Source organism: Gekko japonicus, unplaced genomic scaffold (genome assembly GCF_001447785.1).
Source record: "Gekko japonicus isolate JY-2015 unplaced genomic scaffold, Gekko_japonicus_V1.1 scaffold2690, whole genome shotgun sequence".
Classification (NCBI taxonomy): Eukaryota; Metazoa; Chordata; class Lepidosauria; order Squamata; family Gekkonidae; genus Gekko; species Gekko japonicus.
In genome coordinates, this window is record NW_015163684.1 from 172,760 (window position 1) to 188,009 (window position 15,250).

General features: G+C 42.9%; 1 protein-coding gene across 7 annotated transcripts in view; it reads right to left on the reverse strand.

Moving 5' to 3' along the window:
• LOC107107468 (protein phosphatase 1 regulatory subunit 12B-like) overlaps positions 1-15,250 on the reverse strand; it is a 109,387-nt gene that overhangs the window by 53,930 nt on the left and 40,207 nt on the right. The window contains exons 1-2 of one of the 7 annotated variants that reach the window (XM_015407773.1): positions 12,621-12,659; positions 6,396-6,592 (exon numbers count right to left, since the gene is read on the reverse strand). The exons of 3 other annotated variants lie outside the window; for them this stretch is intronic. In XM_015407773.1, coding sequence (XP_015263259.1) covers positions 6,396-6,497 — 102 coding nt within the window. In that variant the 5' untranslated portion in view covers positions 6,498-6,592; positions 12,621-12,659. Of the gene's footprint in view, positions 1-6,395; positions 6,984-12,620; positions 12,660-15,250 lie in introns of those variants that run through there. 3 more of the 7 variants (XM_015407776.1, XM_015407775.1, XM_015407772.1) reach the window with 3 other exon arrangements.

Here is a 15,250-nt window from a genome sequence, read left to right on the forward strand (position 1 = left end):
ATCTGAGGTGGATTGATCAAGGAAGTACCCCTTAGAAACCTTTAAACATGGGGGTGTTCAGACAACAACCTCCCTTTCTTAGCTCACCTAATGGAAGAAATACCTGCCACCTGCCTTTTCAGTGTACTGGTGCTAAGAACTTTGTCCAAACCCTCTTGCAAGAAAGAGAGAATGTCTCCCACTTTGGCTGTAAGGGGCTCTATCCCATGGTTGGAACACCATGACCGGAAAACCTGCCATGAGTTGTTATAAACTCTGTTGGTGGAACTCTTCCTAGATGCTATCAGAGTGTTAATAATCTTATCAAAGTAGCCTACTTCTTTGAGTTGCAATCACTGAACCTCCAGGCTGTGAGGCTTAGTAACCTGGGCTGAGGGTGAAAGATAGCTCCATGTTGAAGAAGGTCCATCCTGATTGTGAGATGTCAGGGCTCCTTGATAGACAGCCTGAGAAGGTCCTGGAACCATGACCTCTGTGGCCAAAAAGGAGCAACCAGCACTACTTCTGCCTTGAGTTCTATGATTCTCTGAATCACCCTTGGATTAGCTATGTGGAAGGAAATGCGTACAATAGCTTAAGGTGTCTACCCCATGGCTTGTGGAGACCTAGTCCTTGAGACAAACTGGGGCACTTGGAAGTTTTGCTCCATCATGAACAAGTCAACTTCCACCTTGCCAAACTTATAACATATCTGTTGGAAAGCTGCCTTGTCCAGCATCAATTCTGCTTCATTTAGAATCCTCCAACTGAGCTAGTCCACTAATGTGTTGGTCTGTCCTGCTACATGGACAGCCTTGATCACCTTCAGATGGGTCTCTGCCCACTGCATCATCAGTTTTGCCTCCTTGTGTAGCAATTTGGATTTGGTATCCCCCAGCAGCTGACATAGGATTTGGCTGTCATATTCTATATGAGTTGTCCTGTCAGGAGATCTCGGAAGGACATCAGCCCTTGCCTTATTGCCTTACGCTCCAGAAAGCTGATGCTTCATGACGACTCTTCCCAAGACCAGACATCCTGGACCATTCTTCCCTGTGAGTAAGCCTCCCAGCTGGAGAGACTGGTGTCTGAAGTCATCCTCCTCCACCATTGTAGTTCCTGTATCAGGGATCAAGGTAGCTGAACTAGCTTGAACTGCTTGTTGACTATGAAATCCTGGATGGGTAGGGTACCTTTGCAGTGGACAAGCATGCCAGGATACCATCATCCCTAGCAGTCTTGCCAGGAACATCACCTCTACATGAGATCAACCTGTGAGCTCCTGTATAGAAGACAGGATCTTCTCCTGTCTCTCCTGTGATAGGAAAAGTCTGTCCTGAATGGTATCTATGACAACCACTATGTGCAGGACCCTTTGAGATGGGGACAAGTTGCTTTTCTCCCAGGTGATGATGAATCCATGATATGGTCTGACATATGTCCTCCAATCCCCTGTAGGTGAGATGGAGACCTGATCAAAATGTTATCGAAATATGGGAATATGGACACTCCTTGGGTTCTCAGGTGCACTATCAGCAAGACCAAGACTTTGGTGAACACTCTTGGTGCTGTTTTGAGGCCAAAGGGAAGAACCCAGTACTGAAACTGGAGACGGTCATATGAAAAGTGCAGAAACTTCCAATGTGATTCCCAAATAGGCCTCTGAGAGATCTATTGATGCCAGAAAATCCTCTTTTTGGATGGAAGATACAATGGACTTCTTTTTTCTTATCCTCCTGGTCAGCCACTTGAGGTTTAAAATAGCCTTCACATCCCTGTTCTTGTTTGGGACTATAAAAAAACTGAATAAATCCCCAAGATTTTTGAGTCTCTGGCACAGGCTCTATTGCCCATATGTCCAATAGCTGTTGAATGGCCTTGAGAAGAAGAAGGTGTTTTTGTGGACACTGATTTCTTGGTACCTGAAGAAATCTGTTGGGAGGCAATGAACAAAGTTCCAGAGAGTATTTGTTTGACACTGTGTCTAAAACCCACTTGTCACCAATGGTGATTTCCCATTGTGCTGCAAAATACTGAAGATGACCTCCTATCTTTGGTGAGTCCCTGAGATAGTCATACTGAAAAGCCCCTTTTTAGGGCCCTTTGGACTCTGACCTGGTGTTCTGGTGGAGGAGGAACTATTTCCACAGTGTTTGGGTTGCCATCTCCCTTTGAACACTCTATGTGTATGAAAATTTGAGGTACGCTTGGTTTCACGAAAGGAGAAGCATTTCTTGGTCTTACTGTCTGTTTCGCAGGACAGCAGCAACTTCTTATCTTTATCCTCCACCAGATATCTATACATGCCTTTCCCAAGTAGTTAAACTTCTTTGAAGGGAATGCTCGCCACTCTAGCTTAGAATGAAGGGTCCACTTCACAACTGCCAAGCCAGGTATTTCTTCTACTGGTTACATTTGAAGCCACTGCCCTGGCCAACAGTTCAGCAAAGCATCTGTGGAGAAGGCTGCAGCTAGAGCAATCTTCTTTAGGCCATCCTTCAGTTCCTTAGGGATGTCACTATCTGATGCTGAGACATCTGAAGCCCTACAGAATATATTGCCCTACAGAAAAGGGAGCTTGCTGTGGATGTTCTAAGAGAGGCTGATGAAGCCTGAAAGTTTTTACACAAGGCCTGCTCAATCCTCCAGTCACAAGGATGCCTGGGGAGGCTATCTACCTCTGCTGGTAAAGCAGAACTGAAACACAGGCCAGCTACAGGATCATCTACTACAGGAAGTTTGAATTGTTCCGCCACATCTGGCACCAAGGTGTAAAACTTGGAAATGATGGGGTGATTTGACTTGGACCTGGCCGGTGATTCCCATTCAGACTGGACTTTATCAAATACAGCCAGGAATGGAATCCCAAGGGGGAATAACCCACTTTTGGGAAGGCTTGCCTGGGTCAGCTGCTTCCGCCTCTTTGCTGTTAACAGGAATTTCAAGAATGCATAGCACTTTTAGTAGGATCTTACAGAAAACTTCCTGTGCGGGGAAACAAATCTGCATGGCGGTCATTACAGACTCGTCCTCATTTGATAGCTCACCCTCTTCCTTAGGGGAAGAAGAACCAGAGCAGTTGGACACCTCATAGTCATGTCCCAATAGGGGGCTTGTTTCTCTGCTATGCCTAGTAGGTCAGTCTCCTTCTTTTGGGTTGGGAGGGAAAATGGGAACTTCTATATGCCCCCCTGCTGCCCGATGCAGTGCTAAAAGAAGAACGATGGCTGAATCTACTAGAAGACTTAGTGGAGTCCCTGATATTGGGAATAGATTGAGAAATGGCTTCTCTAATTTTCTTCTGCATTTCCCCTCTAACCCAGTTCAGGAGATTGGCCTGCGTGTCATTCCCTGATAGGTCTAATGTTGGGTTTCCTGCCAGATCAGGCCCTCAGTGTTGGTGGATTCAGGAGGCTCTGCACAGCCCTTCCAAACTTTTCTATACAACAATTACAACATGGAAATGTCAATTACAGAAATTCTACACATGGTAACAACTGTCAAGTTTTAACAAACAAAGATATGGCTGCAGAAAAAGCAAATTAGTACCATTATGCAGGAAAAAACCAAACCCACATTGTGTTATATTGAAGGCTGGCCCTAAACATTCTGGAACTAGAAACATAATGTTAAGATGTTAAAGTAAAGGACTAGAATTTTATTACAGTTCCATATGAGTATTGGGTATTTATTGAATTGTATTTTTAGATTCTAATGGATTTTATATGTACTTATGAAAATTGTTGAACACTGCCCAGTGGTCATTTTTTGCTACCAGTGGTCATTTTTTGCTAATCAGTGGTCATTTTTTGCTACCATTTCTCTCCTATCTCTACTTTCCCATAGCTGTGATTTTCAAAGCCCTACTCTTAAATTCAACCCTCAATTCAGGGAATTATTAGGGCAGAAGAAACAAAAATGGCCCCTTAGTCCAATAGATCGCTTAATCCTAAAGTCACTCACAATTCCACAGACCAACCAATACATTACACTGCATGTGCAGGGCAGCGGAACAATGTTAATGGAACAAACTAAACTAGGGGAGGCAAAAACACAACACGCCTTCAGGGTGACTGGTTAATCTGATCTGCAAGGCATTTCCCTCCAGACTCTGGTATGGTAGCCAGAACACAAGCAAACCCATTCTTTCTCTCTGTCTGCAGAATTAGGTTTTCTATTTCATCCTGCTGAGCCAGCAGTAACTATATGCACATCTGGAAAGCCCAACTACATGTTAAAAAAATATATGAAAACCAAAACAGAATTCAGGATACATGCAACTAATTTTTATTACAGCTGTATTGTTCAGATGGTGCAAAGTGATTTCATTCAAGAGTCTGAATACCTAAGTAATCAAGCCTTGGTTTCTTTTACATTGATCTTGTATGTAAGAAATATTCAGGCACTGGCTGCCTGCTTTTTTGAGATGAAATTGTGCTCCTGTAGCTACAAAATGGAAGGGGAGAAAGTGTATCATTGAAGGGAGTCTGATTAACTTGTTTACTGCTTCAGCATAACAGGAACTCTCCAGAGTGTAAGGGAGTGATTTAATTGCACAACAATGGATCCTAATAAGCAGCTTAATTGATAGCAAAAGAAAATTGCTTAATTAAGCAATCAACTACACAGAAAGTAGTCTGCATATATGGCCTTTTAAATCTCAAACTGGGGAATAGCTTGCAATACTACTTGAGCTGGCTGGAAGGAAGAAGTGTTAAGTCACAAGTCCCACCCTGACTGCTGCAGGCCCAGATACCTAAGGCTGGTGCATCAAGTGTTATGAGCTTTGAGGTGGTGGTTGAGCAATGCCCAATTACAGTAGTCAAAGGAGAAGATCTGAGTTAGGATATGAGTATGTGAATTAAGTAATGGCAGTATTCATGTGCACTTTTTATTAAGCTCCTTGAATTTCTGTGATTGATTTGAAGATAATCTCTCAGGTATGTCATCCAAGATCAGTTTAAGTTTTCTCCATGATTCCAAATGAGAAAAAAAGTTCTGTAGTGCCTCATGTATCTTGTCTAAGTGACAGCCTAGTTTTACACCAAGTACTGAGAAAATTAAACTTGCAAGTAACAGTGGAATAAAAGAACGGCTAAGTATCACATTAAATGGCCTCTGAAGGCATTTCAGAGCTGTTTTTACATTTTGCTACATGGTTACTTCCAACCTGTTATGATTCAAAGGTTGCACGGTAAAATTACTGAGCACAAAAATACCATATAACGAATGTACCATTGAAATATGGAGATCGCTTAATTTGACTTTCTGTATGAATTTTCTGCAACTAATATAGCAGATTTTTTTTTAAGTTGCTTTAAAAAGAAAATGGAATGGCAAAATCTACCAGTTTCTCAGTTACAAGCACTCATTATTCATAATTTAAAGACAGGAACTGGACTTAGATACTTTAATCGTTTTTATCTGGTATACTGTAAACTTTGAATTTTTAATTGTAAAACTGTGTATACGATTGGTCAAATGATGGTGATAAAGAATGAACGAATGACTTGCGTACTATGTTAATTCTGCATCCTTTGCTGTATGATTGTCAAAGGATTAGCTTAAGCCTGTTATCAGAATGCACTCATGAAGGGCCACTTCAGTCTATTGCTTCCTATTCTTTAACTCAGAATGCTATGAGGTGAACACCAGAATGATATTTTTGAGAAACTTCTAATAGTCATGGTTATGAAGAAGAGTCTGAACTACCATAGTACACCCTTAATGTTCAGAAACAGAAAGAGAAGTAATGTTTCTGTCAACTACAAACTAATTTTCTTCAGGACTTGAAAATAGAAATGAAAGCAGTTCAGGATACTGCCCAATAATCTGGTTGTAAATGTATCTTGGTCATGTGGCTTACAAACTGGAACTCCTTACATCTGGAGAAATAATGTAGAACCAAACAATGCCTATATGCACCTCAGAATGTCTCACAAACAAGACACTTCTGGATCTTTAAATTACTGAAGGCTTTAATAGTCTGTCAGACCTTCACGGCCAAGAGCGAAACCCAAGCATACTAGCAATATTGCAGTACATGGCATATGAGAAATACACAGCAGTTTAACAAGTTCATCTGGTTCTGCATCATTTCAATTTCAAAGCCTTAGTAAAAAAAACCCAGCAAAAGCAGTTCCTGCTCATTGTAATGTAATGTAATTGTGAGGAAAAAAGAAAACATATTCAAGTGATTTCCCTATAATCCTTCAAAGAGTAACTTCAGTCAAGATCAGAAGAGTTTACATATCTATACCATTGAAGTCCTAGGCTATAAAGGACATCTTTCAGGACTTTATTTCACACCAACACCTTCCAAAGAAAAACAAGTCATATACCAACACTATAGTCTATGAGCAGAATCAGCCCCTCAGCAAGTTGCAATATAGCACAGAAATTAAAAGTCTTCTTACTCTGAGTGTCTTTGCAATCGGGGAAGGAGACGATGGGGGAGAATCAGATTGAGACTTTCTGTTTCGAGTAAACTCCTTACTCCTGGTATACAAGGACGACATGGTCCATTCAGGGTGGTGGCAACAGGTCACCTCTCAGTAGCAACAAGATCCAACTCTTCACCTCTGTCTCACTATCTGCAGCTGGGTGGTGCCTTCTAAAGTAAGAAGAAACTAGTTTGACAATTATAGAACTTTAAATGCCATTCAAAGTTATACTTTTAAAGGCACCAGACTGGCAACAGAACTGTCATTGTGTGCTGCAATCCATAGTTCTTTAACCATGACAAGAAATGCCCTGAGCAGCTGCTGTTGGCAAGGCAGAGTGCCACAGTGTGCCACCGTCAGACGAGAAACCACTCTCAGGTCTTCCACAAGTTTTCCGTTTAATCAGAGCTTTCATAGAGCAAAGACAGAATATTTCCAAACAATTGCAGGTAGCCAGAAATCCAGTCCTAAAAATGGCAAAGCCTGAAGATTATTCGTTTGCTCAGCTAAGTAGAAATTCTTAATCAAGGCAGCATTTTTAAACCACGGTCTTGGCTGATGCAGTTCTTCACTGCTAGAGCAGAGCTGCATCATTCGTATGAAAGTACAAATAAGGAACAAATGTTGCTTCAGAAAGGGGCAGTCCAGATGAAGCTGTGTTTTGTTCCATCCTCCAAGTTAGGAACGCCTTCGCACACTTCTATCTTCCCTCCCTCTTGCTATTTTCTGACATTCCAAATCCTTACTCGCTCAGTCAGGAATGCTGGAGAGAGGCCAAAAGCATAGATTCACTTTCATCTTGGGATCTGGGCTGCTACTTGTAGAAGAAAGCCAGCAGAAAGCTTAGAAGTGGAGGTCAGAGCAGAATTCAGTAAGCTTGCAAGGTCCAAGATCCAGCCATTAGCTTTACTAGCATTCTGGAGAAAGTTATGAAAAGGATTGCTCATTTAAAAGAGGGCTGTTCTTTTGATGTTCAAGCTATCACTAAGAAGATGAAATTAATGAGTGCAAAAGTTAATATTGCATCAGAGTCGAATTGAAAGCACCTAAAATTTATTTAATGGGACACATTGCTACTCAGGTAAGAACACATGGTCAGCTCTTAGTTGATTTCTAAATCAGTTCACTCATGCAGGATGTACAGCCAATGTTGCTGTAAAAGTTAAGTTGCTGTCAAGTGTCAAGTACCCTGAAGACCTCAAAGTAGTAAATGGCAAAGCTAATTCACAGTTGTACAAATGGATACTAAATAGGTAAAAGTATGACTCTCAGATCAAGAGAGGTATAATTATTTGAACAATGCTTTGAAGTATGCCCTTATAGGGTTCAAACAAAAGAGCAGTAAGCACCTTGACTTTAACTTATGACCTCCCCTTGCAGCATATGCTCTCCAAAATACAGCCCCTTGGAGTAGGTAGACCTTTGGGAATGGCATGGTGTGCAACAAATAGAGGTCTTCAACATGAAGGGAAATTAAAGGAAATCTTCCCCTTATATGAGCAGAAATGTGGCTTGCAGGAGCGGAAGAAGAATTGGAATCTAATTTTAAAGGATCTTGCGGTCAAACACAGTAAAGAGAATGCACAATTCCCAAAATTTCTAAAATTGCAATGCATGAAATATAGACTCTTGCTGGGAAAAAATGCTAGAGGGATGTTGGTCAACAGCTGGAATTCACTGTATCTATTTCCTTAAAAAATGCTTAATAGTTGGATACTGTTAAAATAACTTTAGTAGAATTTGATTTGTGTAGTTGATAATTACATTAAGTCAAAAAGCATACAGTGAGTTTAAAGCAACTTTTAATTCTGTAAATATCTAGAAATACTAAGGTAGGACTGAACATTTTAAACTATTTTTATTAAGATGCAGATAAAACAAAAAGTTCTGAATAAAAGTAAAATGGATAATCAGAGTTGGCAGAATTAAATTTTAAGATTTAAAAAATTTCAAATTTCCAATTTGACCTATTTGGGCAAAATAATTGAGAGGGCCATGGCAATCTGGTTACAGAGCTTTTGGATGACACTTCCATTCTAGATCCCTTCCAGTCCAGTTTTCGCCCAGGCCACGGGACAGAGATGGCCCTGGTCACCCTCACAGGCATCTGAATTGGGGCTGATTGGCAGTGCTGTTGTTGTTGGACCTGTTGGCGGCGTTCGACATGGTCGACGATCAGTTACTGATCCACTGCCTCGCCGACACTGGAGTCCAGGGGCCTGCCTTGCAATGGCTTGCCTCTTTTCTCCAGGGTTGGGGACAAAGGGTGGCATTAGGGGAACAGCTACCCTGAAGGCACCCACCGACCTGTGGAGTGCCCCAAGGGGCGATGCTGTCCCCAATGTTATTTAACATCTACATGCACCCATTTGCCCAGAGGTATGGGCTGGGATGTCAGCAGTATGCGAATGACACCCAGCTCTATTGAATCTGACAAAGACAGAGATCCTGTGCCTGAGTCGAGGCGGCCTGAGGGTAGGGATCCCACTCCTGACCTTCGATGGGGCACAGCTGGTGCCAGCGCCAGAGGTTAGGAGTTTGGGAGTGTTCTTGGATGCCTCCCTAACAATGGAGGCCCAGGTAGCAGCCACTGCCAAGTCAGCCTCCTATCATCTTTGTCTGATTAGGCAGTTGGTTCCCGTCCTCGAACGCAACAACTTGGCAGCAGTAATCCATGTGATGGTCACCTCAAGACTGAAGAAGAAGAGGAGATTGGATTTATACCCCGTCCTTCACTACTCAAAGGTGTCTCAGAGCAGCTTACAAACTCCTGTCCCTTCCCCTCCCCACAACAGACACCCTGTGAGGTAGGTGGGGCTGAGAGAGCTCTTGACAGAAACTGCTCTTTTTGTTATCAGAACTACGGCTTGTCCAAGGTCATCCAGCCAGGTGCAAGTGGAGGAGTGGGGAATCAAACCCAGTTCTCCCAGATTAGAGTCCACGCACTTAACCACTACACCAAACTGGCTGGTTGGAGTACTGTAATGCTCTCTATATGGGGCTGTCCTTGTCACAAATACGGAAGCTACAGCTAGTGCAAAATGCTGCGGCCAGGCTTCTGATGGGCCTCCCTATGTGGGAGCACATCCAGCCTGTGCTGAAAGCACTGCACTGGCTGCCAATAGCATACCGAATTTGCTTCAAGGTAGCTGTGGTGGCTCAAGTGGTTAAGACACTGAACTGCAGGCTGTGGAAGGTCGGTAGTTTGGCAGTTCGAGACCTGAGTTGCCGCATGACGGAGTGAGCTCCCGTCTCTAGTTCCAGCTCCTGCCAACCTAGCAGTTCGAAAGCAAGAAATTGCAAGTAGATAAATAGGTACCACTTCAGTGGGAAGGTAACAGCGTTCCGTGCGCCTTGGTGTTTAGTCATGCCGGCCACATGACCACGGAAACGTCTTCAGACAGCGCTGGCTCTTCGGCTTTGAAACGGAGATGAGCACCACAACCCTAGAGTCGGACTCGACTGGCTTTCGAGCAAGGGAACCTTTACCTTTACTTACTGGTTCTTGCCTTTAAAGCCCTTTATGGTCAGGGGCCTGCATACCTGAGGGACTGCCCTTTTCCACATGATCCCCAGAGAGCACTGCGCTCAGGCTCCCAAAATCGACTGGTCCTCCTGGGCCCCAAAGACTGGCTATAACCAAGGCCAGGGCCTTTTCAGTGGCGGCTCTGTACTGGTGAAAAGCTCCCAGAAGAGATCAGGGTCCTGCGGGACCTTCTACAGTTCCACTGGGCCTGCAAAATAGAGCTTTTCCACTAGGCCTTCAATCAAGGAGCCACATCAAATAGCTGAAAAGCAAAAAAGCCTGTGCCTTGATTTTACCATCAACAGCCTGTGCCTGCTGCATAAATAAATAGACCAAGATGAGCTGACTATCAAGTTAGATCACCTGAACATACCATCAGGATTGTTACCGCCATCTTTGAGCAATGTTATTAGTATCAGACCTACTGTTACTAACACTTTGTGAAAGCTGGATTGTTTTATGATTGTTTTGTAATTGTTATTTATGTTTTTTTATCTTCTATGTAAGCCGCCCTGAACCTGCTTCGGTGGGGAGGACAGGGTATAAATTGAATGAATGAATAAATAAATAAATATAAAAATCCAGATGAGTAGTTATTATTATATATACACACTTCTGCCAATTAAGAGACTATGCTGAACATGAGAAGGGACAGGAGGAGCATTAAAGTGCTCCCTTGAAAAAAGTCATAATGACATGAGATCTGTGGTTATAAGGATAAACTGTGTCACACTTTCATCATCACATACATGTGTGCCACCCTTTGCTACCTCGCTGTTTACTCCAATGAGCCAATGAGAACAATTTCACTGGTGTGGGAAGAATGTGGGCTGAGCACATCAGTATAGGCATCTGTATGTCATGTGAAGGTTACACAATAGCTTCCTTCTATATACAGCTTTCAACTCATCAGGGTGGAGCCTTACACAGGCATGCAAACATTTTTTTAATTTCACAGAATGGTGCAAATACATTCATGAACTCTAACTCTAATCAATTTTCAGTTAAATGTAACATATGGGGGGGAGATGGAAGATTTCAGTTTCTATAGGGGGGAAAGAAAACTCCATTTAATAATGTAATTGCCCGAACTTACTAATATTTATCCAACTGAAATAAATTGTGGTGGGTGGTCTTCACAATTACCTGCAAGTCTTTGTGGGATTCAAGACTGACATGTGAATCTGAAATGAATACTCTGGAACCCTTAAGCCTATGTACAATGCATTTTGTTTGTGTGTGTCTGTGTGTGTGACTGACATGTGAATCTGAAATGAATACTATGGAACCCTTAAACCTATGTACAATGCATTTTGCACCTGCACACACAAGCACATATAGTCAGGATGTGGCGGGTGCTAGCACAGTGGGATGAGTTTCCCTGGCTGAGACTGAGAACAAATCCTCCCATTCTCCCGTTCCTCCTCTTTCCTGTTCTCATACTGACTTTCACTTCAGAATGGCAGTTTCTCCTCCCTCTATGCCCACCTTTCTGCTGTTTTGGGGAAGTAGGTTCAAGAAAGTGCAAACCCCAAGCTGCAAACTCAGCCATATGATACACTTTAAGCTACAGTTACTGCCTGAACTTTGTGGGAAGTAGCTGGAGCTCTGCCCCTCCTCCAGCAATTCCATCATCGCAAGCTCTGCCCCTCCTCCATCGCAATTCCATCCCTCCTCCAGCAATTCCATCATCGCAAGTGTGACCTTTCCATTTGCCCATTTCCTTTAGCATACCTCAAAACCAGCAGAGACTCAAGATAGAAACAGGGAGGAAAGATATGTGAAAGGTGGCAAAAGAAACAGTACATGGAGGGAGTGTGAACTGGGCAAAGGAGAACAAAAATAAGGGGACTTGAAGGAATAAGGAAGATATGTGAAAGAAACCAGGGAACAGGGCAAGAAGGAAACAAGCTGGTAATAGGGAACACATTGGTGGTTGCTACATCAGGGACTATTGTTCTAACCATTTTTAGAAGCCCAGGAACATGTTAGACACACAAAAGCCAAAAGCTCTCTCTCCTCTACTCTTGTGTAGAAATTTCTTCACCAAAGTTTTGTGTATTATGTGTGTACCAAACAAAATTCATACTAATTAAGGTTAGCTATAACTTATGTTTGTAAATCTAATTCAAACTCTGTTTGCATACTCTGGATAAACCATGGACAGTGTTATTTATTGCAGATGTAATACCACACCATGGTTAGCAGTAGCTTAAGGATAAAAGAAAGAAAGAAAAAACTTTATACTGACTCAGCTGGTATGTTATAATGTCAGTCTGCATGTGTTCTTGTATAGAACTATTTTGCAATGGGAAGACTTGTCCTCTGAAGTAGTGTAACTGAATCAAGTCAACAGCTTCCCATAATTCTTGCACCAACCACTAAATGTTTTCGGAGTACACAGCCTATTAGCTGTATATGACGTTAACTTCAACATAGCACAGACCCATAATAAAAATACTAATACAGATTAATCCCAATGGAGAATTGTCTACTGAACCAATTTCCTCAATAGCAATTAAGTACTTTAAAATGGAAGGCAGATCTTTGTAAACTGGAAATGTATGCTATACCATACCCCCAAATAACTCGAATTTAAAGTCTCTTCCATTTCTGCTTTTTCATCCATGACTGTGTTTCCATAGCCATAAAAACAATTCAAAGCATCCTACCTTGTATCTGGACAACAAAGAAAGTAGTACAGCAGCAAAAACCTCTTGAAGGTAACTCAGCTTAACATTAAGGTGTAGTTAATGATCTCTGAATTCTGCACTTACTTCTGTTTCCCAACATTATGTCAATACACCAAGAACAATGAAGTGATTCATAATCAGCAGTGGCTAAACTCTGTTAGAAGAAGCTGGGGTGGGGTGTGGGTGTGAGAGGAAGGCTCTGCATTTAAAGACAAAGTACAGCTATAATCAATGGCACAATTTATGACACATTAAGCAGTATTCAGTTTTAGGTCACAATGCATTGGTCAATTAAAAACCAGCAAAGTTCTACAAGTTCAAGAAAGGTCTGATTCAAAATGAGTTGACACTGGAACAAAACATCCCAGCTTTTAAGTATATGCTAATGGAGTCTGACCCCCTCATGGATGGAAAGAGACCTTGAGGTCATAGTGGGTAGTTCAATAAAAATGTCAACCAGCGTGCCACAACAGTGAGAAAGGCAAACTCTATGCTGGGAATTATTAGGAAAGGGATTGAAAGTAAAATAGCCAATAGTATTATATGCCTGTATAGAACTATGGTGTATCCTCATTTAGAATACTGTATGTAATTAGGAAAGGGATTGAAAGTAAAACAGCCAATAGTATTATATGCCTGTATAGACCTATGGTGTATCCTCATTTAAAATACTGTATGCACTTCTGGTCACTGGATTTCAAAAAGGGACGTTGCAAAGCTTGAAAAATTTAGAAGAGGGTAAACAAGATGATTAAGGGGTTGGAGCACCTTTCCTATGAAGAAAGGCTGAAGAGTTTGGGACTTTCAGTTTAAAAAAGAGACAGCTAAAAAGGGGACACAATAGAGGTTTATAAAATTATGGACAGGGTAGATAGACAGAACTTTTTCTTCTTCTCCCAAAATACTACAATCCAATGAAGTTGATGGGCAGTAGATTCGGGATGGACAAAAGGAAATATTTCTATAAAAGTCAAGTGATTAAGATATGGAATTTGCTACCAGAGTATGTAGCAATGGCCAAAGGAATAGATTACTTTAAAAGGGGATTGGACAGATTCATGGAAGATAAATCTATCAATGACTACTAGCCATGGTGACTAAAGGGAACCTCCATGTTCAGAAAAAGTAAACCTCTGAATACCAGTGTCAGGAGGCAACACTGGGGGAAGGCATCAGTCTCTACACCCTGGTGTTAATCCTCCAGAGTGTCTGGCTGGTCACTATATGAGAACAGGATATTGGCCTAGATGGACCATGGGTTTTTTCTTATGACTGGTACAGTTTTCGCATCAATTCAAGGTTTCTTAAACTTTTTGAAGTCACCCCATCCTTCACTAAACAGATTTTCTCTCTTGTTAAGAGATCTTGCTGTTCTACCCAGGCTGTTTGTCCTGGGGGCACCACCCTTTGGAGCAACTGGCACCAGAACCGCACTTAGGACCAGCACATAGAATGTGTCCCCTCTAAGGGGAGGGTCCGCTGAAGACGGGGGTGTATGAAGTGTGGGGGTCCAAACCTTATTTTGGCTGCAGGGGGCACTTCCTTATTCAAATCTCCTTTGAAATGCAGGACTCGGGGAAGCCCTGCGAACAGAAGCTCATTGCATCAGAACCGGTGTTTGGACCGGGCATCACTGTATGTCACCTTGCAGAGCACAGTCTCCAGAGCGTGGCGATGTGTCATTTGGGGTGTTCCGAATATTGGGGGGGCAGTCTGGCCCCAGTGCCTGCCTGTGTGTTCGTCCTGGGGGTACCGCACTTTGGAGCAACTGGCACCAGAACCGTGCTTTGGACCAGCACACAGAATGTGTCCCCTGGAAGGGGAGGGTCTGCTGAAGACGTGGGTGTATGAAGTGTGGGGGTCCAAACATTATTTTGGGTGCAGGGGGCACTTCCTTATTCAAATCTCGTTTGGAATACAGGCCTCGGGGAAGCCCTGTGAACACAAGCTCGTGGCATCAGAACCTGTGTTTGGACCAGGCATCACTGTATGTCACCTTGCAGAGCACAGTCTCCAGAGCATGGCAATGTGTCACTTGGGGTGGTCCAAGTATTTTTTGGGTGTGCAGTTTGGCCCCAGTGTCTGCCTGTGTGTTTGTCCTGGGGGCACTGCACTTTGGAGCAACTGGCACCGGAACCACGCTTTGGACCAGCACACAGAATGTGTCCCCTCGAAGGGGAGGGTCCGCAGAAGACGGGGGTATATGCAATGTGGGGTTCCAAATCTTATTTTGGGTGCAGGGGGCACTTCCTTATTCAGATCTCCTTTAAAATACAGGCCTCGGGGAAGCCCTGCGAATAGAAGTTCGTGGCATCAGAACCGGTATTTGGACCGGGCATCACTTTGTGTCACCTTGCAAGGCACAGTCTCCAGAGCGTGACGATGTGTTATTTGGGGTGGTCCAAAGATTATTTTGTGGTGCAGCCTGGCCCCAGTGTCTGCTTGTGTGATTGTCCTAGGGGCACTGCACTTTGGAGCAGCTGGCACCAAAACCGTGCTTTGGACCAGGATACAGCATATTTCCCCTCGAATGTGTGGGTATATGATATGTGGTGGTCCAGACCTTATTTTGGGGTTCAGAGCTTTCCAACTCACTCTCCTTAGTGTTT